At 35.1% G+C, this 24,623-nt stretch overlaps 1 protein-coding gene across 2 annotated transcripts in view; it reads left to right on the forward strand.

The window, feature by feature from the left end:
• The window catches only part of bmpr1ba (bone morphogenetic protein receptor, type IBa), a 143,222-nt gene that overhangs the window by 93,913 nt on the left and 24,686 nt on the right, over positions 1-24,623 (forward strand). For both annotated transcript variants that reach the window (XM_056457309.1, XM_056457310.1), the window contains 4 exons: positions 10,095-10,245; positions 15,852-15,951; positions 20,592-20,694; positions 22,885-22,981. In XM_056457309.1, the coding sequence (XP_056313284.1) occupies positions 10,095-10,245; positions 15,852-15,951; positions 20,592-20,694; positions 22,885-22,981 (451 nt within the window). The remainder of the gene's footprint in view (positions 1-10,094; positions 10,246-15,851; positions 15,952-20,591; positions 20,695-22,884; positions 22,982-24,623) is intronic.

The raw sequence follows: 24,623 nt of genomic DNA on the forward strand, positions 1-24,623 counted from the left end.
GCTGTAGAATGGCCTAGCCAATCACCTGACTTGAATCCAATAGAAAATACAAATTAAAGATCATATTTGATAGACGAGACCCACAGAACCATCAAGATTTTGACACTCTGTTGAAGTCTGAGCAATGCATGTACCTTCTTACTTCATGTGAGAGGCGTCTTTAAGCTGCCATCACCAAAAAGCCTTTATAAATAAAGTATTAAATACGTTTCAGTAGTTCAGCACTTTCTCCTTGTGTCATTTCATTGCTATTGCACAACTCATTTTTCAGATTTACTTTGTTTTGTTTTATTTTTATGTTTTTATTGTTTGGGTTTTTACCAAAATCTGGTTTAATTCCAGGTCAACAACTCCTTTAGAGATATTATTCACAGAAAAAAAAACGTGATGAGTTCAAAACTTATTTCCCCTGCTGTTTGTTCCAAATTTTCTTTATAAACTCTTTAATTAATGCTAAATTTATCACAAAACCTCATTGTATCGTTTAGTCAGTACATTCACTCTCAGCTAACAATCTCTTCAATACAGTTTTCAACACGTCAACAACAATTCAATTCAATTCAATTCACCTTTATTTGTATAGCGCTTATACAATGTAGATTGTGTCAAAGCAGCTTCACATAAAAGGTCACAGTAAATAGGAACAGTGTAGTTCAGTTTGTAGTGTTTAAGTTCAGTTCAGTTTAGCTCAGTTCAGTGTGGTTTAATAATCACTACTGAGAGTCCAAATACTGAAGAGCAAATCCAACGATGCGCAGCTCTACAGATCCCGAACCATGCAAGCCAGTGGCGACAGCGGAGAGGGAAAAAAAACTTCACTAAAGGCGGAAGTGAAGAAAAAAAACCTTGAGAGAAACCAGGCTCAGTTGGGCACGACCATTTTAATTTCTCCGCTGGCCAAACGTCTTGTGCAGAGCTGCAGTCTCAGTGGCGGAGGCTGGAAGCTGGCCTCAGCGAAGACTCGTCTGTCTCTGGAGCGTCATAGGAAACAGTCTCATGTTCTCCACTCCTCCATGACCATCGCAGTAGTTGTTCAGGATTCGGCCAGGTCCAGGATATGGAAACCTTGGGATCATCTCGTCGTTGGTCTTGGATCGAATCAGTGACTCTGCATAGTCTGGGGGCCTCGGGAAGAGTATCCCCAGGTGGAAATGGAGAATAAAGAAAATAATTAGCGTAGCTGATGTTCACAGTGTATATCAGCAAGATGCATAACCTGTGTGGAAGCCCCCTAAGTGGTGCACTAAGTGTATGCTTTACTGAACAGATAGGTCTTTAATCTAGTTTTGAATTGGGAGAGTGTGTCTGAGCCTCGGACGTTATCAGGAAGGCTATTCCAGAGTTTAGGAGCTATAAATGAGAAGGCTCGACCTCCTTTACTCGACTTTGCTATTCTAGGTACTACCAGAAGCCCTGAGTTTTGAGATCTTAAAGAGCGAGTTGGATTGTAGCGAGACAGAAGATTGGTTAGATAAACAGGAGCTAGATTATTTAAAGCTTTATATGTAAGAAGCAATATTTTAAATTCAATACGAAACTTAACAGGCAGCCAGTGTAAGGAGGATAAAATTGGGGTGATGTGATCAAATTTTCTAGACCTGGTAAGAACTCTGGCAGCTGCATTTTGTACTAATTGAAGTTTGTTAATAGAGGATGCTGGGCAGCCAGCAAACAGTGCATTACAGTAGTCCAGCCTAGAAGTCATAAAAGCATGGACTAGCTTTTCTGCATCTGAGATGGATAGCATACTTCGTAACTTAGCGATATTTCTCAGATGAAAGAAAGCAGTTTTTGTGACATGGGAAATATGATTTTTAAAAGTTAAATTGCTGTCTAATATGACACCCAGATCTTTTATAGTAGAACTAACGCTAACTTTGTATCCCTCTAATTGTAGGTCGAGTTGTGAGATCTGCTGTGTACAGTATTTAGGCCCAATAAGTAATAATTCTGTTTTGTCTGAGTTTAAGAGAAGATAATTGTTGGTCATCCAGTCTTTAACATCTTTAATACACTCAGTTAGCTTGGACAGATTAGACGTCTCGTCAGGTTTAGTTGAAATATATAATTGAGTATCATCTGCATAGCAGTGAAAGCTGATCCCATGTCTTCTAATAATGTCTCCCAGGGGTAGCATGTATATTGTAAACAGTAAAGGGCCTAAAACTGATCCTTGAGGCACCCCGTATTTTACTGGGCTGATTTGTGAAGGCTGTCCATTAATATTTACAAACTGGTAACGGTCAGATAAGTATGACTTAAACCATTGTAGGGCATGTCCCTGGACACCTGTAGACTTTAAGCGATTAATAAGGATACCATGGTCAATGGTGTCAAATGCCGCACTAAGATCGAGTAGAACTAATAGCGAGATGCACCCTTGGTCAGCAGCTAAGAGTAAATCGTTGGTTATTTTCACTAATGCAGTTTCTGTACTGTGATGAGCTCTGAAACCTGACTGAAACACTTCAAAAACATTGTTGGTCTGCAGAAAGGAGCATAATTGAGCAGAAACAACTTTTTCTAGTATTTTAGATATAAATGGAAGGTTTGAAATAGGCCTATAATTAGCTAAGTTGCTGGGTTCCAGTTGTGGTTTCTTAATAATAGGTTTAATAACAGCTAACTTGTAAGGATTTGGAACATGGCCTAAAGATAAAGAAGAGTTGATAATGTTAAGAAGAGGTTCTCCTATAACAGGTAGCAATTCTTTCAGTAACTTTGTTGGAATTGGGTCCAATATACACGTAGCTGATTTAGAGCTATTTATAATTTTGTCTAGTTCTTCCTGTTTTATGATTTTAAAGCACTGTAGGTTATTTAGATTCAGAGGCGTGTTTACTGGATCTGAAGTATAAGGCGGTGCAGAAAGTTTAATATCTCCTATTTTCTGTCTAAAGCCTTCTATTTTATCACTGAAAAAATTCATGAAGTCATCACTACTAATTTGCGGTGGAACGTTTTGTTCCAAAGATGACCGATTATTTGTTAATTTAGCGATGGTGTTAAATAAGAATCTAGGATTGTTTTGATTATTTTCTATCAGTTGGCGGAGGTGCTCAGCCCTGGCAGATTTTAAAGCCCTCCTATAGCTGGACATACTGTCTTTGTATGCAATTCGAAAGACTTCTAAATTAGTTTTTTTCCATTTACGTTCCAGGGCACGGGCTGCTGTTTTGAGAGCGCGGGTTTGACTATTATACCATGGTGTAGTTTTATTCTCTCTAGCCTTTTTTAGTTTGATGGGTGCCACAGTATTTAGAGTGCTAGTAAAGATGGCATCCATACTGCTGGTTACTACATCAAGGTCATTTGCGTTTGCGGGTGCATTTCGAAGTAGAGAAAGATCAGGTAAGTTATTTATAAATTCATCTTTAGTGGACGGAACAATAGTTCTACTAGGGCGATATATCGGAGCGGATCTGCTAATTTCAGGTAAACACAGCTTATATAGTAAGAGGTAGTGGTCTGTAATATCATCACTTTGTGGTATAATGTCTACATTAGTGACCTCAATTCCATAAGACAGAATTAGATCTAGTGTATGCTTTAGGCGATGAGTTGGACCAATAACATTTTGCTTTTTTCCTAGTGAGACCAGCAAGTCCATAAACGCGAGCCCTAATGTGTCGTTAGCGTCATCTATGTGGATGTTAAAGTCTCCTACAATTAGTATTTTATCAGTTTTAACTAGTAAGTCAGAGATAAAATCAGAAAACTCTTTTAGAAAATTGACATAGGGTCCTGGAGGTCTATATATGGTGATTAGAGCGAGAGATAACATAGGTTTTTGCATAGTGTTTGGAAGGACAACATTAAGCGCTAGTACTTCAAAGGAGCTAAACATAAGTCCGTTTCTCTGATTAACATTAAGAATATCACTAAAGATTGACGCGACTCCACCACCACGACCAGTTTGACGAGCCTCATGTTTATATAAGAATCCTGGAGGAGTTGCTTCATTTAAACTAATATAGTCATTTTGTTTCAGCCAGGTTTCAGTGAGACAGAGTGCATTAAGATTGTTATCTGTTATTATTTCATTTATGATAAGTGCTTTAGGTGCTAGTGACCTGATGTTTAGGAGACCAAGCTTCATGAAATTTGTATTTTCACTTTTTAGTGTTTTTTCTGGTTTAATTCTTAATAGATTATTTCTGGAGCACACAGTACGTTTGTTTCTTGATCTAATAATACGAGGAACAGACACAGTCTCTATGGGGTTAGCTAGGTATGCATTACTGTTATTTATGTGGGACGAATAGGAGTCTGTGTGGCTAAATTGTGAATTTTGTGAATTTTTACTTACTAGTCAGAACAACTAGAACTAAAGCAAGAATTATCTGTGCTAAAAAGTAAATTAATGCAGTGATAAAACAGTCTAGAAGTGCGGCGCTGACCCTATAAGCTGCGCGTCACTATAAACCGAGCGCTCTCCGGTTAGCGCTTATAAATGAGCTGTTCTGTTTATACGTTACGTCTCGCAGCACCGACTGTGTTTACGACTGTTTTCACAGGACTTTCTTAACTATGTTAGCGTGGGCCAAATCCGTCGGCGTTTATGCGTGTGCGTTTCATACAAGCGCACACATGTGAAATGAATGCATCAGATGGAGAGGAGATGAGACACTGAGCAGTGCATCAGACTCAGTGTGTGAGTGTGTGGGAAAGCAGAAGTGTTTATGTCCTTCACATCAATGAGTCTTACTGTATACATTCACATGTCTGCGTAAGCGAGCCTGTACTTTGAAGGATTAAAGTCGTCGCTTAATTATGTGCGTTAGACGTACTGGAACGCTTTAAAATCCGCACACACACACACACACATAGACTGACCTTCATTCTTCATCCGGGCTGAAACGGCGTGTTCTGCTCTGTAATGTAAGCAGAGCATTAGTGAGTTTAGACTAGTGATGGTGTTTGTAACGGAGAGAGTGAAAGACAGGAATAGTTTGCTGCGAGAGAATGAGATCTTGACTTTAACATGCTAAATATAACATAATGTACCGTTAGATGGTCATTATTGTAAAAATAAACCCAGTTTGGGGTAAGCGGGACACTCCAGTAATGAGTATATGTGTATAACGCAGATAAAGAATAACAAATGAGCTATTGTGGTTATTTTTATGGTAATTCCAGCCCAGCTCATTGGAAATATGTGCTTACATTTTTTTTATGAAGCGGAAAATGTGTTGCTCCGGGTAGGTTTTGTTGCACGTTCAAATAGTAATTCCACTAGAGGGTGCTGTCTACATTTTTGTGAGTATGAAATACGTTGCTTAGAGTTTGTTTGATTGTACATTTTAGAATTCGCTAGAGGGCGCTGTCTATTTCTGCGAATCTGAAATATGCTATTTCGGGTACGTTTTGTTGTACTTTTCAGAATCCACTAGAGGGCGCTGACAAAATTTTAGCAAATCGGAAATATGTTACTTAGGGTGCGTTTTGTTGTATATTTCAGAATACAAAAGGAGCACTGCCTATATTCTTGTCAATTGAAAATATATTGCTTAGGGTAGGTTTTGTTGTACTTTTCGGAATCCACTAGAGGGCGCTAACTACATTTTTGTAAATCGAAAATATGTTAGGGTGCGTTTTGTTGTACATTTCAGAATACAAAAGGAGCACTGCCTATATTCTTGTCAATTGAAAATATATTGCTTAGGGTACGTTTTGTTGTACTTTTCAGAATCCACTAGAGGGCGCTGACTACATCTTTGTAAATCGGAAATATGTTACTTAGGGTAAGTTTTGTTGTACATTTCCACTAGAGGGCGCTGACTACATCTTTGTAAATCGGAAATATGTTACTTAGGGTAAGTTTTGTTGTACATTTCCACTAGAGGGCGCTGACTACATTTTTGCAAATTTAAAATATGTTGCTTAGGGTACATTTTGTTGTACATTTTTGAATACAAAAGGAGCACTGCCTATATTTTTGTCAATTGGAAATATGTTTCTCAGGGAACGTTTTATTATACATTTCAGAATTCACTAGAGGGCGCTGACTACATTTTTGCAAATCTGATATATGCTACTTAAGCTACGTTTTGTTGTACATTTCAGAATTCATTATAGTGCACTATTTTTGCGTATCTGAAATACGTTACTTAGCGTACAATTTGTTGTACAATTTAGAATTCACTAGTGGCCGATGTCTATATTTTTGCAAATTGGAAATATGTTATTTAGGGTACACTTTGTTATACATTTCAGAATTCACTAGAGGGCGCTGACTACATTTTTGCGAATCTGAAATACTTTACTTAAGCTACGTTTTGTTGTACATGTCAGAATTCACTAGAGGGCATTGACTATTTTTGTGAATCTGAAATGCGTTACTTAGGGTATGTTTTGTTGTACAATTTAGAATTCACTAGAGGGCGCTGTCTACATTTTTTGCAAATCTGAAATACGTTAGGTTACGTTTAGTGGTAAATTGTACAAGTGGAGCTACCGAGCAAATTGAAGATGGCAGAAAAGTTGTCCATATGGAGATAGATAGGTGACTCAAACGTGTTCTATTACAAGTCATAAACACTGTAAAGTTGTTTTGTGGTATTTTTTTGGTGTTGTGCAAAGAATTGCATCAAAATAATCCTTTATTCATGGATAATATGTGCCTGTAAAAATCATTAATGTGAAGAGGAGCAAAAGTTGTTGGCATCATAATGCTCAAGTTGACTTTACATGCTAAATATAATGTCATGTACCGTTAGATGGTCATTATTGCAACATAAACCTGGATAGGGGTAAGCGGACACTCCAGCAATGAATTGTGGTTGTTTTTATGGTAACTACAGCCCAGTTTCATTGGAAATGCGGGCCTCAGCCTACAATTAATTTGTGAAGCGTAAAATACGTTGCCCCAGTTATGTTTTGTTGCACGCCTCAAGTAATAAATCCACTAGAGGGCAAATCTGAGATATGTTATTGAAGGTTCGTTTAAGATACATTTTGTTGTGCATTTCATAATTCACTTGAGGGCGCTGACTACATTTTTACAATCTCAAATATGTTACTAAAGGTTTGTTTTGTTGTACATTTCATAATCCACTTGAGGGCGCTGACAAAAATTTAGCGAATCTGAAATACGTTACTTAAAGTATGTTTTTTTTGTATATTTCAGAATTCAGAATGAGCAAAGAACTGCCTGTAAATATCGTTAATGTGAAAAGGAACAAAAGTTGTTGGTGTTATACTGCCCCCTAGTGTATTTTTGTTAAAAACCAGCCATTCTTTGAATAAATTAGAAAGCAAATTATATCTCCTAAAAAATATCTTTATAATTCATAATTCTTTAGGTTTTTGTCTGTTTGGATCATACTAAACATACATTATAATAATCATTCATTCATTTTCCTTCGGCTTAGTCCACTTATTTATCAGAGGTTGCCACAACGGAATGAATCGCCAACTTCTCTGGCATATGTTTTACCCAGCGGATACCCTTCCAGCCATAGCCGAGCACCGTGCTGGGAAAACATTATAATATAATAGATATTATATTTATAAATATGTACTCCAAGTAGATACATAGGAATAAGTATGATAGATATATTTTTACAATATATTTAGAATATAAGATTGTGTTTACTACATGATTTATTATAAAAAGTGTGATTTGATGGCTCAAAAACGGTGTTCCCAGCCTAACAGAGTGTCTGATATTTTAAAACTGCGAATCACCTTTATACAACAGTATCTGACCACTGAACGCAACAATGGACAAGTCAGAATCAAGTGTTCCAGCAAACCGTGAAATAAGCATTTTTATTTTTATGTCTTGATGTCAAAATTATATACACCATCCCTCAGCACCCCCTCTCTCTCTCTTTCTCTCTCTGTATAACAGCTCACAGATGTGCAGTTATTTTGACTGAAGGGTGTTTGGTCAGCTTCTATAAGCACCTTTGTGGTCGTCTAAAACCGTGTGTGCATGTGTGTGTGTTCGGTCGTGTGTTCTTGAGGGAAAGGAAAACACCCACATCAACTTTACAGCCCAGTATCGTAACTGTGAGTTTCTTACTTTTCACACACAGTGACTTACCCTGCACTAATTACAGCAGCAGTAACCCCAGGTTAAGTGTCTCGCTCAAGCACACAAAAGCACAATTGTGCTCTCAGCAAGGTCATTTTTTAAAATCAGTTTATTTACTTTTTTTCCAGAATACTTTCAGTACCAGTTTTTCCTATATACTATATAATGTACATACAGTATATAGGAAAAACTGGTACTGAAAATATCCTGGAAAAAAGTAAATAAATCCATTTAAAAAAAAATACATACTTATATAAAGCTTCCTAAAGAAAATCTGAATCTATATGTATATATATATATATATATATATATATGTATATGTATACATATATGTGTGTGTATATATATATATATATATATATATATATATATATATATATATATATATATATATATATATATATATATATATATATATATATATATATATACGTATATATATATATATATATATATATATATATATATATATATATATATATATATATATATATATATGTGTGTGTATGTGTATACACACACACACACACATAAATATATATATATATATATATATATATATATATATATATATATATATATATATATATATATATATATATATATATATATACATACATACATAAATACATACATACACTCACCGGCCACTTTTTTGTACTGGGTTGGAGTACCCTTTTGCCTTCAGAACTGCCCTAATCCTTCGTGTCATAGATTCAACAAGGTACTGGAAATATTCCTCAGACACTTTGCTCAATATTGACATGATAGCATCACGCAGTTGCTGCAGATATGTCGGCTGCACATCCATGATGCGAATCTCACGTTTCACTACATTCCAAAGGTGCTCTATTGGATTGAGTCTGGTGACTGTGGAGGCCATTTGAGTACAGTGAACTCATTGTCATGTTCAAGAAACCAGTCTGAGATTATTTGCGCTTTATGACGTTATCCTGCTGGAAGTAGCCATCAGAAGATGTGTACACTGTGGTCATAAAGGGATGGACATGGTCAGCAACAATACTCACGTAGGCTGCGGTGTTGACACGATGCTCAATTGGTACTAATGGGCCCAAAGTGTGCCAAGAAAATATCCCCCTCACCAAGGCAGGATGGATCCATGTTGTTGACGCCAAATTCTGACCCTACCATCCGAATGTCAGACCAGGCAACGTTTATCCAATCTTCTATATGAACCGCCACTTACTTGACAGATTTATATATTTTAAATTTCACATGGTTTGTTGTAATGTGTTTTATGTTTGATTAAATAATTTCTAATGGCATCTTTAGTGATTTTTCAACTATTTACACTGTCTTGTCCCAGTAAGTGGATTTAGAGGTTTTTGCAATAAAAGCACTAGTAGATTTAGCTGGTTTTGACGCAAAAGAAATTTGCCTTGTTAAAAAACAAAGAATTGTCTAAAGTGACATTTTTAAAAAAGTATTTTATTTACCAGCTAATAACCTTATCATCACATATAAAATGAAACTTCTGAACCTAATTATAGGAGCCTGATAGAAAATGCTCATCTACAAGAAAAGAGGTCTGATGGATTAAAAGGGTTTTGCATGTGAACTTATATATATATATTCATATCTCATTCTCAATAGCCTTTTGGCAAGTCTATTCTTGACACCAATCTATCCTTGACTCACCTGTTCTCAAATTGAGCATTCATTGACTTCAGTATTTGCACAGGCCTTCTTCAAATAAACTTCTCAAATAACTTCCTCATATCTCACTAAAACATTTCCAACTTTTTGTTTAATTTGAAAGACGCCTTGAGGGCCTTTTCTCTGTGTGAATATTTGAAGATGAAAGAGTGAGAATGATGTGATATTTGCAGCCATATTTCCCCAGGTGCCATAAATTTCATACTTCAAAGCTGTGCGTTTCTGATCCTGAGAGTCTGGAAATCTGGAGTAATTATTCTGTGTGCTCTCTCGTCGCTAGTTTTGCAGGAAGGAAGGAAATAAAGGACGTTTTTGATTTGATTAAATGCGTATAAGGCAGATAACTGACCCATTTCTGCCCTCTGTTCTTCTACAGCCAATGTTTTGGACTCCATGCTGCTGAGGAATTCTGGGAAGGTGGAAGAGCGTCGGGAGACAGGAAGTGATGCACCAGCTTTACCTCAGCGCTTCCTGTGGTGTTACTGTTATCATCACTGCCCGGAGGACTCCACAAATAACACGTGCAGGTAGTAGGACACGTCCCAGCACACACATGATGGTGATTCTACAATTGGAGATACAATTTGCATTAGTTCCAGTTATTATTATTTTCAAAAAGCTAAAGTATTTCATTTCGTTTGTCAACTCTGTTATTGTCAAATCATTGCTTACCAAATATGGTGTAATATTTTTAACTTTTTAGTAATAATAATAATAATAATAATAATAATAATAATAGTCATAACCATAATCATAATAATAATAACAATAATATAGTATTGTTTGTCAACTCTGTTATTGTCAAATTATTGCTTACCAAATATGGTATAATATTTTTAACTTTTTAATAACAATAATAACACTAATAATAATAATAATAATATTAATAATAATAATAATAATAATTATTATCATAATAATAACAATAATATAGTATTTTTGTCAACTCTGTTATTGTCATATCATTGCTTACCAAATATGGTACAATATTTTAACTTTTTAAAATAATGATAATAATAATAATAATAATAATAATAATAATAATAATAATAATAATAATAATAATAATAATAATAATAATTATCATCATCATAAGCATAATAATCATAATCATAATAATAACAATAACATAGTATTTTTGTCAACTCTGTTATTGTCATATCATTGCTTACCAAATATGGTACAACATTTTAAACTTTTAATAACAATAATAACACTAATAATAATATTAATAATAATAATAATAATAATATTAATAATAATAATAATAATAATAATAATAATAATAATAATAATAATAATTGTAATAATAACAATAATATAGTATTTTTGTCAACTTTTATTGTCATATCATTGCTTACCAAATATGGTACAATATTTTTTACTTTTTGAAATAATAATAATAATAATAATAATAATAATAATAATAATAATAATAATAATAATATTAACAATCATCATCATAATCATAATAATCATAATCATAATAATAACAATAATATAGTATTGTTTGTCCACTTTGCTACTGTCAAATTAGTGCTAACCAAATGCAAATTACTTACTTTATTTTTTTTTTTTGTAAAAAAATCAATCGTATTCAGACCCCCTTAAATTTTCCCCTTTTAAAGTTTTGTTATATTGCAGCCATTTGCATAAAATCATTTAAGTAAATTGTTTTCCTCATTAATGTACACACAGCACCCCACATTGACAGAAAAACACAGAATTGTTGACATTTTTGCAGATTTATTAAAAAAAGAAACCGAAATACTGCATGGTCCTAAGTATTCAGTCCCTTTGCTGTGACACTCACATATTTAACTCAGGCGCTGTCCATTTCTTCTGATCATCCTTGAGATGTCAATGTCAATTTTATTTATATAGCACTATTTAACACAACCAGAGGTAGACCAATGTGCTGCACAGTACAAATTAAGACAGAGAAAAAAAAAATATATATATATATATATTATATATATTATATATATATATGCTGCACAGTATAATAAATATATATATATATATTTTTTTTCTGTCTTAATTTGTACTGTGCAGCACATTGGTCTACCTCTGGTTGTGTTAAATAGTGCTATATAAATAAAATTTTCAAATTTTCAACCTAGATTTAAACAGACAGGGAATGAAACAGATCTGATACAGAGGGCCAGAGCATTCCACAACCTAGAACCTGCTACTGCGAAGGCACGGTCACCTCTGCAGGTGACCAAAACAGTCTCTGGTTAGATGACCAAAGAGACCGACCAGGCTGATGCTCAATTAGCATGTCTGACAGATAAGAAGGTGCCAGGCCATTTAGAGATTTAAAAACCAAGAGAAGCATTTTAAAAGTGACTCGATAGTGCACAGGCAGCCAGTGCAAAGAGCGTAAAACTGGTGTAATGTGGTCATGTTTCTTGGTACCTGTTAAAAGCCTTTGCAGCAGCATTTTGAACTAATTGTAACCTGGGATATGGTTTTCTGACTAATCCCAAAGTATAATGAGTTACAATAGTCCAATCTAGCGGTAATAAAAGCATGGATTATTTCTCTAAATAAAATAATTTTGACTGTTATTAAAAGTCGAAGCTGAAAGAAGCAGGACTTGACCACTGCATTTATCCGTTTGTCAAAGCTCAAGCCATCATCCGGAATAACACCCAGATTTTTTACCCAGGGCTTCATAGATGGTTCTACACCTTCATTTGAGTCCAGCTGTGTTTGATTATACTGATTGTACATGATTAGGAAAGCCACACACCTGTCTATATAAGATCTTACAGCTCACAGTGCATGTCAGAGCAAATAAGAATCATGAGGTCAAAGGAACTGCCTAAAGAGCTCAGAGACACAATTGTGGCAAGGCACAGATCTGGCCAAGGTTTTACAAATAAATCTGCTCCACTTAAGATTCCTAAAAGCACAGTGGCCTCCATAATCCTTAAATGAAAGATATTTGGGATGACCAGAACCCTTCCTAGAGCTGGCCGTCCTGTAGTGGTGGGCAAAGCGAGGCTTCATAAAACACTGAAACAGTTGAAGCAAATGTGTCAAAGCTTCGAAACATTTAAAAACCAGTCTTATTTTTATGTTAAGCAAATTGAGGTATTAAACTCCACGTTGTGTAATTGAGGTTTCATGTGATTTAGGGAAATGGTGATAGTTCCAGACTGGCATGCAGAGATAAAGGGTTTAAATCCAGGGTGATGCAACCATAGATGTTAGTTTTTAAATTCTCTGTTTATGTAACGTGTTTTGTTTTAACATTGGTCTGACATCCTGATGAACACTTTGTGAATAAATATGTCTTGTTTCGGTCATAAAAAGTAATATTATTATAATACATCAAATCATAATTTCAGAGATGTCGGGATTCAAACTCAGGCTATTTGCAGCACAGTTACTCTGCGCAGACGCATGGTCCAATACGCTACATGAGATTTTTTTCTGACTCTGTCAGTCAAATAGAGATTTGCCAGGTCTCGAAACACCTCTGAAATGACCGATGCTTTGAATCGCTTTAGTCACGTGACCTGGTGTTTCGAAACACTTTAGTCACGTGACCTGGGTGTTTTGAATCACCTTAGTCAAGTGACCTTGGTGTTTCAGATCTTGCTTCAGAGCAGTGTTTCAAAACACTTGTAATTTCACGTCAGCCATCCCTACCATCTGGCCAAACTGAGGTATTGGGGGAGAAGAGCCTTGGTGAGAGAGGTAAAGAAGAATCCAAAGATCAATGTTGCTGAGCTCCAGAGATGCAGTCGAGAGATGGGAGAAAGTGGTAGAAAGTCAACCATTACTCTAAAGCCCCTCTACCAGTCGGGGCTTTATGGCAGAGTGGCCCGACGAAAGCCTCTCCTCAGTGCAAGACACATGAAAACCTGCATAAATTTTCCTGAAGGACTCCAAGATGATGAGAAATAAGATTCTCTGGTCTGATGAGACTAAGATAGAACTTTTTGGCCTTAATTCTAAGCGGTAAAACCAGGCACTGTTCATCACTTGTCCAATGTGGTCCCAACAGTGGAGCATGGTGGTGACAGCATTATGCTGTGGGGTGCTTTTCAGCTGCAGGGATAGGACAACTGAGGGAAAGATAAATGCGGCATGGTAGAGGGATATCCTGGATGAAAACCTTCTCCAGAGTGCTCAGGACCTGAGACTGGGCCGAAGGTTTACCTTCTGACAAGACCCTAAGCACAACTAAAATAACGAAGTGGCATGACAACAGCACCATGACTGTTCTTGAATGGCCCAGCCAGAGCCCTGACTTAAACCCAACTGAGCATCTCTGAAGAGACCTAAAATGTCTGTCCACCAATATTTACCATCCAACCTGACAGAACTGGAGAGGATCTGCAAGGAGGAATGGCAGAGGATCCCCAAATCCAGGTGTGAAAAACTTGTTGCATTTCAACAAGACTCAAGGCTGTATTAGATTAAAAGGCTGCTTCTACTAAACACCTGAGCAAGATGGTCTGAATACTTAGGACCAGGGCTTGACATAAACTTTTTTGATCACCAGCCACTGTGGCTAGTAGTTTTCCAACATTACTAGCCACTCTGTATTTTCACTTGCCACAATTTTGTTGTTGGGAAAATATATTTTATATGCATAAATATGACTTTAACATGCTAAAATGACTTGATTTAGATTTTGTGTTGTGTCCACATGCCTCCTTACTCATTTCACTTTTTGTGTGTCGAGTATGAGCTTGCTCAAGGTACATGAGCAAATGGGTCATGGTTTCATAGGGTCGTTTTACAATTAGTTTTTGTTTCACAAGACTTTTCAGAGCTCAAAATTAAGGATTTACCAAATGTATCTCTGACCACATCAAACATAAATAAATAATTATTTCTTATCTTATTAAATATATACATTTTAAATGTGTCAAAACAAGCAAAATATAGCTGTAAACGTTTTATTTAACAAAACATTTCTTTAAAAAAACTAAATAAGCAATTGACATTAAAATATAATTATTGTCATGTATCTAAAACTATGCACAGTAATCTGTCCTGGCTAAAGGTCCCAGATCACCAGTTGACTACACATAAATGGGGAGTTAAACTCCCATTTAAGCAATGTTATTGTAAAAAATGATACTTAAACCATATTACCGAAAATAACCGTAAGCAAAAGAAAGTAGCTGAAAAACATACCATGAGTCATAATTAAAGGATGATCACGTGCACAAGGTTAACGTTAGGCCAATTAATAATCTGTTCAAATAATAGTTAAAGCGAAAGCAACTGGCGCTGCTTACAAAAAGACAAATCTGGAGCTTTTGAAAGCAGCTAGACGGTCGGTGCTCGAGCATAACTTTTTGTCTAGTCTATTTGAAAGAGAACCGATTACACTGGTTGCATTTATAGGCACGGTTGCTTCACGCAAGGAAATGGGAGCGCGCACGTGTTTTAAACAGTCACGCGCATCACATCAGCTGTTATCGCAAATGATCATCCTCTTATTTGGTATTCACCTGCTTTCTTTTGCTCGTGCGAATACAATTAGTTTTGTCTGTCGTGCTGCTTCTCGATTCTAAAATCGCATTTGCGCGCATATTGGGCTATCCTTATTGTCGAACCCTGCTTTTAAGAAAACTACAATCTAAACATTATTTTTAACCAGCCAAAGTGGCTAGTTGGAGTGTCCGTCTAACAGGTAAAATCTACCCGCATTTGGCGGGTTGGCGTGTGTTAATGTCAAGCCCTGCTTAGGACTATGTGATATTTCAGATTTTCTATTTTAATAAATCCGCAAAAATGTCAACAATTCTGTGTTTTTCTGTCAATATGGGGTGCTGTGTGTACATTGACTTTAAATGACTTTAGCAAACAGCTGCTACATAACAGAGTAAAACATTTAAGAGGGTCTGAATACTTTCCATACCCACTGTATTTATTAATAATAAATAAATAAAAATCTTGTTTTTTGTTTTGTTCACATTTTGCAGAAAACATATATTTTATGGCCTATAAGATGTTGATCCACGTCAATTAAAACAACAAAAACTGCAGCCAAAAGCAGAGAAATATTGACTTTGGACACCTGCAATTACTGATTCAGTCATATGCGGTTGCAGGTGTGTTGTGGGCAGTGTTACATGTGTGTGTATATGTGTGTGTTCAGGACAGACGGCTACTGCTTCACCATGGTGGAGGAAGAGGGTGGAGCGGCTGTAGTGACGTCAGGCTGTCTGGGTCTGGTGGGATCAGAGTTTCAGTGCCGAGTGAGTCATAAACCTCTCTAATTTCCAAAACAAACCTCTTAAGTGTTAGAGCATCAGTCCTCGAGCACAGACCAAACAAACGCCTTGTGTAACTCCCTGTCAATGAAACAGCACTTTCAAAACTCCTCACGCATTAGAGGAATATTAAGGCAACAGCTAACCCAAAAGTACAAGTTCTGTCATTTATTGAGACTTACAGTTGAAGTCAGAATTATTACCCCTTCTGTATATTGTTTTCCCTAATTTCTGCTTCACGGAGAGAAGATTTTTCAAACTTAATAGTTTTAATAACTCATTTATAATAACTGATTTATTTAATCTTTGCCATGAAGACAGATAATATGTGACTAGATATTTTTCAAGATACTAGTATTCAACTTAAAGTAACATTTAACTAGGTTAACTAGGCAGGTTAGGTTAGTTAGGCAAGGCATTGTATAACAACGGTTTGTTCTGTAGACAATCGAAAACAAATATTGCTTGATGGCAGTGGTGGAAAGAGTACAAAAAATTTGTTCTCAATTACAAGTACTGTGACATTGCTGAAATTCTACTCAATTAATCAAGTTCAATTCAAGTAAATTCAAGTAAAAGTACTTGTGTTAAAAAGTACTTAAGTAAAAGTACAAATAACTTTTTTTAGCTGGTGGTATTGGTGGAATTATCCATAATTGCTGAATCAGACAAGATCCAGGCAATAAAACACAATTCGCTCACCTCTAAACACACACATATATACAAAGAAAATAAATAAAATGTCACAAAAATTAGGTTGTAAGTCTTCTCATCATTGAGTTTTATTAAACACTTTCATAACTTCATAAACAGTATAAACGTATCCCAGTGTCATGGGATAACAAACAGCAGGGTTTCTGCAGAGATCATAATGTCATATTTAAGACTTTTTTAAGACCTTTTAAAGACCATGAAGTATTCAATTTAAGACCTACATCACTATATAAAATACACGCAAGAGAAAATACAAAATCACAAAATTATTGGTAAAATAAAGTTATTTAAATTGAACAGCACTAAAGACAGGTTAGATGCACCCTTGAAGTACAGAAAAAACCCAAACAAACATCTTAAGGCTGATTTATACTTTCGCCTGGCGCCGCATCGCACATCTTCGCTGACTGTGCGTGCACCTAACGCAATGGACGAGGCAAGTAATTTATACTTAACGCGTTCGCCGTTGAGATATTCTTTAAAATGACTGGGGCCGGTTAAAGGAAACCCACTGTAAAGTCAGACGGATAAACAGAGAAGTCGGAAGTTTGCGCAACTACGCCATATTATTAATATTGTTCAACATTTTTTAACTAATAATTTTTTATTATTTTTATAATTTATTATAATGATTACAAATTTAGTTGGTTTGAGCCTCGGATGGGTCAGTTAGTGTTTCTGTGTTTCTGTTGCATGTTCTCGCCACATTCGCATGGGTTTCCTCCGGGTGCTCCGGTTTCCCCCACAGTCCAAACACATGCGCTAAAGGTGAATTGGGTAAGCTAAATTGTCTGTAGTTGTGAATGAGAATGTATGGATGTTTCCCAGTACTGGGTTGGAAAACATGTGGTTGATAAGTTGATGGTTCATTCCTCTGTGGTGACCCCTGATTAACAAAGAAACTAAGCTGAAAAGAAACTGAATGAATGAATGATTATAAAGTTTTATAACCATTCAAGATTTTTTTTTAAATCAAACTTTGATGCATCTCTTGCCTTTGTTCATATCTCAGACAGTTCTACCTATTAAAGTTAAATATCAATGACAAGAGAAAATGGCTTTCTCTACAATTATATTTTTTATTATGGCAAGAATAAAAGCAAAAACTAAAAACTTATTTTATTATTTAGCCCACTCAACAATTCACACATTAGTGTCTGGCTAGTTTCTGTCTTTTACTTTTAAACTAAAAAAAGGCAATAATTGTCCAACAATCCTGTCCATTATCAACAATAAAGCCTAGAAATTGGGCATCAGTATACTGTAAACCGATAGGTTCAAATATTCTTTTCTAGTTATTCATTCATTCATTCATTCATTTTCTTTTCAGCTTAGTCCCTTTATTAATCTGGGGTCGCCACAGCGGAATGAACTGCCAACTTATCCAGCACATGTTTTAGGCAGCGGATGCCCTTCCAGCTGCAACCCATCTCTGGGAAACATCCATACACACTCAATCACACTCATACACTACGGACAATTTAGCCTTTCCAATTCACCTGTACCACATGTCTTTGGACTGTGGGGGAAACCGGAGCACCCGGAGGAAGAACATGCAAACTCCACACAGAACGCCAACTGACCCAGCCGAGGCTCAAACCAGCGACCTTCTTGCTTCACTACTTACTGCGCCACTGCGTCGCCTCTTTTCCAGTTATCAAAGACTTAATTTTAGTTGGTAGCTGTTACATTGTTTTAACTTCAAAATTATACATCAGTGAAAAACGTATAAATGGTGGAAAAGCATATTCTGTAATGTTAAAACCACATGGGTCTCCACTTTTACCATGTCATCTATTTTGTTTTAACAAACTTATCCCTCAGACTTTTCCAAACACTCTTGGTCATCTGGTTATCTCTATGTCTATGAGGATCGCGCACAGACGGATCATAAAGATGTCCGTACAGTCGTACCTGTTTCAGACAACATCTCTTCAAAGTGTTTCATATTCAACTCAGATCAAATCTGTTTAAGCCGCCAGCCGAAATCATGTCACGCGCACCGAAAGCGAACCTCCACAAACACAGCGATGACGTCACATTCAGTTCAATAACAGAAAGCTGATTGGCTATTGCATGTTGGTCTCATTTGTAGTTGTAATAATGCAAATTACATTAGGACTGGTGAAATAAAGAACTACAACACCACGAAAACCAAGTGACAACTACAAAAAAGAATTTAAATGAGCATTAGATGTAGCGTTACATGGACATCGGAAAAATAAGACCTGTGCAAAAATATTTAAGACCAAGCACGGCAAATTTAACACTTTTTAAGGCCAAAATTTAGATTTTGGCTACGCAGTGGCGCAGTAGGTAGTGCTGTCGCCTCACACAGTCCAAACACATGCGGTACAGGTGAATTGGGTTGGCTAAATTGTCCGTAGTGTATGAGTGTGGGTGAGTGTGTATGGATGTTTCTTAGAGATGGGTTGCGGCTGGAAGGGCGTCCGCTGCGTAAAACATGTGGATAAGTTGACGGTTCATTCCGCTGTGGTGACCCCGGATTAATAAAGGGACTAAGCCAAAAATAAAATGAATGAATGAATGAATTTAGATTTTTAAATTTTAGACTTTTTAAGACCCCGTGAAAACCCTCTGAAAGCCGGATGGCACAGAGGAGGGCAGGATTCATCCACTTATTTTATGCGCTTTTTTGGATATGCACATAAAAAAAACGGTAAATGGAAATGCCATGATGCGCATATATTTTGAAAATGCATGTGAATGGACAAACCAGCAGGGTGAGCACATTGTAAAAATCTAAAGTGTTGTTTTGGTCATTCTAAAACTCCTTAACCATTTCAATATTAGTGTTATTATATTATTAATGACCTCCAGAACTGTCAAAAGCGTCTGCACTCCATGTCTCACGCCTTCAAACACCAGCGCGCGTTCCCTGCATGTCAGGATTGCCTTCAGATTTGCAAGTCATTTATTAAATGAAGATAATATATTGACGCAGCTTCTCCTACTGCAGCAAATTCACTTTTTATCTGTTGATATTTGTCGCCAGTTAATCAGGAAGTGGCGATTTTGTTCTTTTAACTCATTGGATGGAAATGGTGCTTTATTTGCACGTCTTTTATGCGATATTTCAGTTTTGGGCATACATTTAATTAGCATTTTTAGATGAGAACAGCTATTCACACTGCATCAGCACAGCTGTCCCCTTTCCTTCCCTATGTACCTGTAGGTGAACAGCTCCTCCGGGTGTGGCTATGGGCATTCATCCTCTGCTATTTCTTCCTCATATCTGCGTTCTTCAGATTCATTATTGCTGTCTTGAATCTCCATTAGTCAATCGATAACTTTGTGACTGTATGATGACGGTCAGCTCACGTAAATCTGCAGTAGCCTGAACCTGTTTTTCGGTTCAAATAAAGTACCAGGCTTGTCATTGGTCCGTTAAGATAAGGATTTTTTATTGGCTACCGAAGTCAGTGGTGGAACTATTGATTTAATTACAGTACTCTGTGACAAATTGTGATTTTAAAAGTAACAAAGTAAATTACTCAGCTTAATTTGCACTTAAGTACAAGTAGAATTACAAACTTAAAATTATACTCATGAAAGTACAAATACACCAAAAATATACTTAATTACAGTAGCGTGGGTAGTTGTAATTCGTTACCTCCACCACTGCTTGATGGGGCTAATAATATTGACCTTAAAAAATTTAAACTGCTTTTATTCTAGCTGAAATAAAACAAATAAGACTTTCCCCAGAAGAAAAAATATTATAGGAAATACTGCGAAAATTTCCTTGCTTTGTTAAACATAATTTGGGAAATATTTAAAAGAGAAAAAATTCACAGGAGGGCTAATCATTGTGATTTTAACTGTATGTAGTGGAGTGAAAGAAATATAAATACTGTGTGTGTTTATGTAGTGTGTGTTTGTGTGTTTAGGACACAGGGAACTCCAAGCAGCGGCGAGCGCTCGAGTGCTGTACAGATCAAGACTACTGTAACAGAGACCTCCACCCAACACTGCCTCCGTTACGAACACCTAGTAAGTATACACACACTAAACGCATACACCAAACTCATACACAAATACACACATATCAGACACACATATCAGACAAACACACACACACCTATAATATAATATAATATAATATAATATAATATAATATAATATAATATAATATAATATAATATAATATAATATAATATAATATAATAATAATATAATATAATATAATATAATATAATATAATAATAATATAATATAATATAATATAATATAATATATATATAATATATATAATAATAATATAATATAATATATATATATAATATAATATAATAATAATATAATATAATATAATATAATATAATATGATATGATATAATATAATAATAATATAATATAATTATAATAATATAGATATAATAATATAATAATAATATAATATAATATAATATAATATAATAATATAGTAATATAATAATAATATAATATAATATAATATAATATATATAATATAATATAATCAATATAATATAATATAATCAATATAATATAATCAATATAATATAATATAATATAATATAATATAATATAATCAATATAATATAATATAATCAATATAATATAATCAATATAATATAATATAATAATAATATAATTACATATAAATAAATAATAATATAATATATATAATATAATATAATAATATAATAATAATATAATATAAATAATATTAATAATAATATATAAATATAATATAATATAATATAATATAATATAATATAATATAATAATATTATAATATAATAATAATTATAATATAATCAATAATATAATATAATCAATATAATATAATGCTATATAATATAATATAATATAATATAATATAATATAATATAATATAATATAAAATAATTATATATAATATAATATAATATAATATAATATAATATAATATAATATAATATAATTAATATAATATAAAACAATATATTATAACAACACAACACAGCACAACATAATATATGATGGCGCAGTGGAAGGTCACTGGTTCGAGCCCGGCTGGGCCAGTTGGCATTTCTGTGTGGAATGTTATAATATAAGATATAGGATATGATATTTGAGATGATATGATATGATACATGATATATGATATAATATGATATCATGAACTTAATACTTGTCTTGGATACTAAAGACCTTTGTTAAAATTGAGTTACTATTGTAGTTTACATTTGTTTTTTATTTTTATTATATATTTATTTTTATAATAATTTTTATTAAAGTACATTTCTTTTGTTTTCATTTGTGTCAGTGAAAATGTTTATTTAGTTTATTTTTATTCTTCATTATTATCATTATTAGTAGTATTTTTTTTTATATAGATCCTTTTTTAACTTAACTTTACATTTAATTGAGACTAAATTCTGCAATTTCCAATTATTTTCACTTGATATATTTTATATTATGAGGCAAAAATTAAATATCTGTTTTATGGTTTTTATTTGTAGCTTCAATTAGCCACAATAATACAGACTCAAACACACTGAAGTGAATAATTAATCATTAGTATTCTCTGTATTTTCCTTTGGGCGACACTTGCTAAATAAATGTCTGATTTATTCCCAAACGTGTATCTAGGTCAGGAAAGTCTCAAACACCTGTGGGGCTCAGTATGGCTGTCAGCATACAACTCACATCAGTCAACACAGCAGAACACAGATCACTCTGTCCATTACACAAACACACACAGACACACACACTCACTCTTACTCGCACATACACCACACACACACATACTGTACACCAAACACACATATACACCAAATACACAGACACACATATATATCAAACACACAGATATAAACATACATATGCACACACACATACACCAAACACACACGCTCACATATACATACGCCAAACACATACAGTATAGCAGACACGCATACACCAAACACACACACACATATGCCAAACACACATACATACACCAAATACACATATACACACACACACTCACACATACATACACCAAACACACACACACATATGCCAAACAATCACACATAAACCAAATACACACACACACACACACACACACACACACACACACACACACACACACACACACAGCTGCTGATGGGATGTATACATAAAACCAAATCAGTGTATGATGCACAGTTTGTGTTTGACATGTAATGAGGTGTGTGTGTATGCGCGCAGGTTATGTGGTTGGAGACATTCATCATATCGCTCTGCTCATCTCAGTGAGCGTCTGTAGCTTCATCCTCACCTTCATCATCATCTTCTGTTACTTCAGGTGTGTAAGTTACAGCAGAAACACAAACACACTGGCTTTACCCATTGAAATGATATATCAGTATAGCCTCTGCAGTTTTGTACCCACAAAGTATGAACTATCGCTTAGATTGTGTTGATTTGCATTACAGTTTTTTACAGACGCTAGGACACATTTCTCAATACTTAGGTCAATTTTGCAAAACTCTTTACACAACTCTCCTAACCGACTTTCAGCTTAGTAAAGCAGTTCATTTCACATTCAAAATGCACTACAAAAGTGGTTCCCAACAGGGGGGTCACGGCCCACAAGGGGGTCTCAGCGAGCTTTGTGGAGGGGCGCGTTATATTTAAAAAAAATCTTAGCAGTGGACAATTAGGAGAATGATCATGTTGCCTTAGTTCATTTAATTGGAGGAGAGGAGACAGAGTGATGAAGCCTATTATGATATGGGGCATACCTGTCAACATTGGGTTGTGATAAAAAGGCACATATACCCACCATAATAAGGGATCCCCCCCCCCCCCCACCTCCTTTAAAAAAAATCCCTAAATAACTAAATATGTTCATTTGGAGCTGTTTCGCTGTAAATAAACAGTTAAATTGTCAGTAATATGTTTTATTATTATTATTTACAAAAGAAAAAATAGTATACATTAGCAGCAAATACGTTAGCAAACAGTTCAGCTAATTAAAATTAATAGCTATTATAATGAAATCAAGCTATCAAATCTCATTAGCCGTTTCTTGGTATGGGTTGCGTATAGGGAGGCTCGGCTCTTTAATGTTTATTTGCCACCCTTCAGAGAAAGAATGAAAATCCGGGAGAAATACGGGAAAATACCTTCACGGGATGATGGGATAGAACTGTAAAATACGGGAGAATCCCGGGAAAAACGGGTGGGTTGACAGGTATGATATGGGGATGGTTAGGAGGCCATAATGGACAGGGGCCAGTGGGCAAATTTGGCCAAGATGCCGCAGTTAAACCCCTACTCTTTTTCGAAGGACATCCTGGGATTTTTAACGACCACAGAAAGTCGGGACCTCGGTTTAACGTCTCATCCGAAAGACGGCACGCTCTGAGCAGTATTACTGGGGTATTAAGACCCACACAGACCGCAGGTTGGGCGCCCTCTGCTGGTCTCACTAACACTACTTCCAGCAGCAACCTAGCTTTTCCATGTGGTCTCCCATCCAGGTACTGACCAGGCACAGCCCTGCATAGCTTCAGTGTGTGACCATGTGAGAGTTGCAGAGAGCTAGCAAAGAACACTAACAACATGCAGCATTACAGTGTTTTCTTGTGTAAAACAAGGACACATCTCTGTTTATAACTGCAATATATATTACTGGAATGAATCAGACATGATGCAGAATTCCTCAGTATTTTATGCCGTTTATTTATTTATATTTTTTGTAATAATAATGCAAGTAATTCCAAAATACAAGAATTTGTATCCACACCATCCACTGATACACACTAATCTGCCTGGTTAAACTGCATTTTTAGATGTGAAATATGTTTGATCAAATATTGCTGTTGAATTTTGCGCTCGTATTATTCAGTTTTGCTTGATGTTATTGTTTTGAACAGAAGTTTAACAGTTTTGAAAACAGCATGTAAGCACGTGCAAAATGTCCTGTACGTACACAGATTTTT

The sequence above is a fragment of the Danio aesculapii genome, chromosome 5, assembly GCF_903798145.1.
Source record: "Danio aesculapii chromosome 5, fDanAes4.1, whole genome shotgun sequence".
Lineage (NCBI taxonomy): Eukaryota > Metazoa > Chordata > Actinopteri > Cypriniformes > Danionidae > Danio > Danio aesculapii.